Source organism: Vollenhovia emeryi, unplaced genomic scaffold, assembly GCF_000949405.1.
Source record: "Vollenhovia emeryi isolate VEMERY1.0 unplaced genomic scaffold, V.emery_V1.0 DF939296.1, whole genome shotgun sequence".
NCBI lineage: Eukaryota > Metazoa > Arthropoda > Insecta > Hymenoptera > Formicidae > Vollenhovia > Vollenhovia emeryi.
This window is the reverse complement of record NW_011967070.1, coordinates 37144-42724: the sequence shown is the minus strand read 5'-3', so window position 1 is coordinate 42724 and position 5581 is coordinate 37144. Positions and strand designations below refer to the sequence as shown.

General features: G+C 40.3%; 1 protein-coding gene and 1 long non-coding RNA gene across 2 annotated transcripts in view; one reads left to right on the top strand and one right to left on the bottom strand.

Annotated features, from left to right (window-relative positions):
* Nucleotides 1-753, top strand: part of LOC105558978 (sodium channel protein Nach-like) — a 5942-nt gene extending 5189 nt beyond the window's left edge. The window contains exons 7-10 of the mRNA XM_012006962.1: nt 36-217; nt 309-412; nt 482-616; nt 694-753. Of these exons, the coding sequence (XP_011862352.1) occupies nt 36-217; nt 309-412; nt 482-594 (399 nt within the window). The 3' untranslated portion in view covers nt 595-616; nt 694-753. The remainder of the gene's footprint in view (nt 1-35; nt 218-308; nt 413-481; nt 617-693) is intronic.
* On the bottom strand, nt 664-3668 carry LOC105558979. Its single transcript, XR_001008715.1, has 3 exons — nt 3479-3668; nt 3057-3207; nt 664-2639 (listed from the first exon to the last, which is right to left on the bottom strand). It is a non-coding gene; the product is annotated as an uncharacterized LOC105558979 (long non-coding RNA).
* Between the last annotated feature and the right edge of the window lie 1913 nt (nt 3669-5581).

The window sequence follows — 5581 nt, the reverse complement described above, 5'->3', positions numbered from 1 at the left end:
ATATGTTCTGTAAATTAATATACTAATACTTATAGATTTGTGACTGGACAGATGTCGAGTGTCTTTATAAGAACTCGAACGATACGCGGATTATTCAGAATGTTGTTACAGAAAATTTGACGTGCGAATGTTTAACTCCTTGCTGGAATGTAGTGTACGACTTGCGAACTTCCACGCTCGAGTTAAATGGCGACCACGATTTTAATCCTCCGTTGTAGTGAGTTAATAAAATAGCACAAACATACATTACTTAAAACATTGTCCTTAAATGTTCCCACGTATATATACATATATATGATTCATTTCAGCAAAAATCTTTCAGACGCCCAATCTGTTCTAAGAATATTCATGAGATCCGAGACATTTATGGAAATGGATACAATCCCAGTCGCCGATGAATTGTATTTGCTATGTAAATGATCATTTCTATTTGCGCATAATCCTTTAATGTCCCGATTAAAAACAGAGGAAAACCTTTCAGCATCGCTGGGCGGGATATTCAGTCTTTTCCTGGGTTGCAGCTTCATAAGTGTCATCGAGATTTTGTACTTTCTAGGATTGTTTCTTTGTTCCACATACAAGAAATCAAAATAATCGTCGATCAGAACTTTCACAAGTAATGATATTAAACAACGTAATTAAGATAAAATAAATGTAGTCAGGTTAAAAGGAAGTTAAGCTTGTTTATTACAGTGTAAATCCGAGTGCAAATTAAAGGGGAGAAAGGCTAACTACGCGGACACTAACAAGTTGTGAATATTATTTTATTCTCTAATATAATTCTCTAATAATTACGACTAATTAAGTAAACGTTTCGGCCTGAAGTCCTCAGTTTCATATTAATATTGGCGAGACAATTAATATTTCATCATAATACATAAAAATAAAAGTAAAAGTAAAACATTTACTTAATTAGTCGTGTCATTTATTGACAAATGCATAAAATAATTCACAAATTATTAGCATTGGGCAGTTGGTTCTTCTTCTTAATCTAATTAAATATCGCATTTCAGGAAGGTAGAGCAACCGAGGAAACGCTTGGCATTGCTACGCCGACATACATAAACATCTTTCGGGACACCGGGTGTGCGGATGCCGCATCGAGCAACTACGAATCTGGAGCGATTAGATCTATTTCGAGCGGTTACTGGAGCGCTGCTGTAACATTTAAGTCCACGCCCGTGAAAATATTTACTACTACGAGTGTCTTATGATACCGCGCGGTCGTCATCAGAACAAAATAGTAATAACAAACAATCCGCGTAAGTTACGAGTAACGTTGCGATTTTCGATCCCCCTCGAGTGTCAATCACTTACGTAACGCGACACGTCAATTGCGCACTCGCGCGTGTGCGTATCTTATTTAATTCGCGCGTTTCGTCATCCGCACCTGCACGCACCTGTCCGTTAATGTTGGCAATAATATAAGGAACATTTGAAATAGCGATATGCAAATATAACGGGACACGTTCCGGTACGGTCAAGTACGGAGATGGCAGATTTGTTCGGGATGGAAGAAGCATACAAAAACACGCGACCTGTTAGAGGCGGGTAAACCCGCTGTTTGACTTGGCGAATATACGGGACGTATAAATTATCGAATAACGAGGCTAGAAGAACGAATATCTCGTGCGAGTACAAAAAACAGTGGATATTAATATCGTACAGGACGGTATTTGAGAGGTGTTCGAATACAACGAGCGAGAAACTCGATACTTGCGTTTCGTGTCACCCGTGACACGGTCTCACGGATCCCCTGCCTTACGTAACGCTTGAAAGTTTTTTTGTTAATACAGCCCTAATTGCGGGCCCGGCATTGAAATGTGTACTAACTCATGTCGTCTATTTTCGCGCACGCTGTAGAAAATACCGATTTAGTTCCACGCGGACGTACCGTCGAACTTCGAGAGCTGGAAGCGCCGACTATTTTTGGAGAAACGCCCACGTAACGCGCGGGCAACGTCGTCCGCGTCTCCACAAAGTTCTCTCTATTCGCGCCCCGTAACAAAATTCGCATTTTTTTCATACGCCACGTCTCTCTTTTTCCGTAGTCCGCTTTACGCATGCCCCGATAATGGGCTATTTCCGGAGTGTACGGTAAGTAACAGCGAAATAAATTGCAGCCGGCTTTCCAAACGAAGAGATTTATTTTACCGCTTGCGGCGTTACGCATAAATCGAAAATATATACTACAAACCAATTTGTGAAGAAATTTGTCAAAATACACTTTTCACATCGCAGTTGCAGGCGGGACAAACTGATTTATTTCGGTGACCTCTCAAATGAGCACAATTCAATGATTGCTTCGAATTCAGATAACGTATGCATAGCTAATTATATAAGAAGTTATAATTAGTGTAATAACGATAGCCGATTTCCGCGACGAAGTGGCGAGAATGAAGCGAAACGAGGGAAATAAAGTTTTAAAATTCTTCCTATTGCCCGGTGAGTATATATTTTTGAATGACTCTCATCGCGGAAATCGGTCACTAAATTTGCGTAGAACATGTCTCCAGGCGCCTAGATTGTAGAAAGTATAATAAATGAGAACTGGTGAGCCTCGAGCGAGGTGTCCGTGACGATTTTGGATCCTCCGAACGCATCCGCCTTTTGACACGTGCTTTCTCTGTTGTTCAGCCCTAAAACGATTTGCCATATTTAAAATATTATTAAATGCAATTCGAGTTCTTACCGTCGATCGTTTAACCGAATGATTTATCACTTAATAAAACAACGTAGAAATCAGCACGCAACAATCGTAAGGTATGTAGGATTAAAAGCGAAGTAAAGCGAATAATGGAATTCCGCTTACTCTTCGGAGATTTCAATGACCAACTTAACGCAATACCCCATAGTCTTAGTAACTTGTTTCGAATGATCTTGAAACTATGAAAGCCACGAGTACATTTCGATAAATTTCAATTCAAATCGTAAAAGGCTGTCGTTGAACCCAATTTATCAACAATATCAAAATGAGAAAAGTACTCGGCTCAGTCGATGCAACTACGCGAGTGAAAATCGGGATTTAAATACAATCATTAGTAGACGTAACTCACCATGGTGAGGAATGTCTGTTGCGCTTAAAAAAACAACCCCGCGTACAATACCCAAAGCGAGATTAGTAGAAGAATAAGGATGAAATACGTCATCAGAAGGTTCGTCGTCTCGTGGCCCGCTTGTGGCATATTTCGACTGATATGGGCAGCTCTGTGTTACGAATATGAATTCTATTATTCACCAGATACACACTATCGTCCGACAACTTTCCCCCTAGTCTTCACAGGCAGAGAATCGATCGATCGTCAATTTCAGATTTATGTAAATTTATGCGCGGCGTTTACTAAACGCTTATTCTCTCCCCACCGTCGCACCGGTTTCTAACATTTATAATCAAATCGCTATGCATATAATATCGTGATACTTTCATCAAAGTCGCTTCGATCGATCTTCGTTCGAAGAGCAACGGTAATATACTCACGAGTGCTCGGATTATCGCGAGTTAATTGCGACTTTCGCGCGGGTATTCTATTTCCGATTTCTGTAAATGTTATTACATGAAGAACACTTTGAGTTTTCGAGTCGTCGAGATGATGCGGGTCCAGGAACGCGCTCCTCGCCGCCCTACGTGCGATCGTAGACTGGATCACGCGGTGCAGGATTCGCGCGCTCGGGGGCCGCCTTGCGATCCCGAAATTCCTCCAGGAACCGCATCACCACCCCCACCCATTTGCCTCGCACCTTCCCGCGAGCACCTTCTGCTCCAGGATTGGTAGAAGACGAGATCCCACCATCGGCTAATGTTGCTTGGAGAGCAACGAGTTTCGCTACCTCGAGTTATATTAAGGCATTGTGGATGTTAGGCGTAACTTCCTGACAAAAACCCCGCTAGATCGCTTCCAGATAGCCGTCGAGGCGCCCCGAGTATCTCGCGGGTTCAGGATCGTTGCGAAATTAATATGCGCCGGTCCATTAGGCGCGATTGGGAGCCGCAAGGTGCATCGTGTTATTCTGAAACCCCGTTCGGGTGACTGCCAGAACTGTTGCGCGCGATTAAGATTTCACTCCTCGGCCAATGCGTGCCAATATAGAAGGCCGTCCATCATTTTCGGGCTCTGCTCTAAATTTAGCCAAACATCAATCTCGATGAACAATGTGCGGACACCTCCGAACTCCAGTCCGGTCGTTACATAATGTACGTCTGTTTTTAACGAAAAGCGCACAACGGGCGCGTACTATTCTTCAAATAGTACGAATTAGACTCTCCATCAAAATCGACAGAAATATTCTTGATAACGAATTTAGACGTGACTCTATGGATCGGCACCCGAGAGTTTAGCAGCGATCTCTTTTACTTTCCAATTTATCGACTCGATTTAATTGTACTAGTAATCGATGTTGAGCAATAGCACTAATTACTATAATCGTAGAAGGCTTAAATTGCAATTTTATTGTTGGATATACAATGTACATAAATATCTGCATGCTTTTTCGCAATGTCACATATAGTTTTATCTACAGAGAGTAATTAATTGGTTGGTAACTACATAGTTCCTCGAATCTTTACGGAATCCTTTCTCTGATTGTGAGACACGCAATAAAGACATCCTTGCACGCTAACTACACAGGCACGTAAATATGGCTGCGTTCAAAGCAATAACTTTGGACACGATATGACACAACTCACGTTACGAAAATAGGAAAGCGCAATTTTTATCACGGATTAGCTCACGACGCGGTACACAAAGCGTGCGTATAAATAGAGATTGTTCTAAGATAATATTTCGTTCTATAAATTCCGTACCCCGATATAAAAGTTGCGGCGTAACGAAAGTTACGTTTCGTGCGGCTTTTACGAAATCCGAGTCTTTGTGAGAAGTTGACAGTGATTCTTTCTTGGCACGGGCAAAACAAATTCTTTTATTCGCTTTACTAGCCTTAAATTCTTGGCACGGAGCGCCGCTGTACATTTAAAACGCCATAACTTCGAAAATAAATAGTGCCGAGACATATCCACGAGTACGGATGTAAGCACGAATCGTAAAATATGACGATTAATATAATTCTTCCCATTTTTCAGTCTTAACTGTGTACATTGTTGAAACGAAACGGTCAATAATTTTAATTTTTTTCCAGTCATTCGTTCTATTTTACTTTGTAACACATTTGTTTCTCATACGAATCACACTCGTCGTTAAGCTTAAAACAATGAAATGTGCCAGCATTTGCGTTTGCAAGCGCTAATATTAATATTTTAACACATAATAATATGTGTAAATAATATTTTTAACGTGTTTTACACGTTATATTTCGTGTAACATAGCAAACTTTAACATTTCTTTTTTTTAGAACTTTGAGACGGTCAATTTTAATTTAGTCTTATTTTGCACGTATTAATGTAACGAATAAACTGTAAAAATTTAAAACAATTCTCACACAAATGATTTTACGAAATAACTACCTTAAGGTGATTAAATATAGTAGTGATCTAAACAAATTTGATATAATTTTTCATACGTAAAAGAGATAAAAGGATAGACTCGACATACGTGCCATTCACATTCCGCAATTTATGAAACGATTT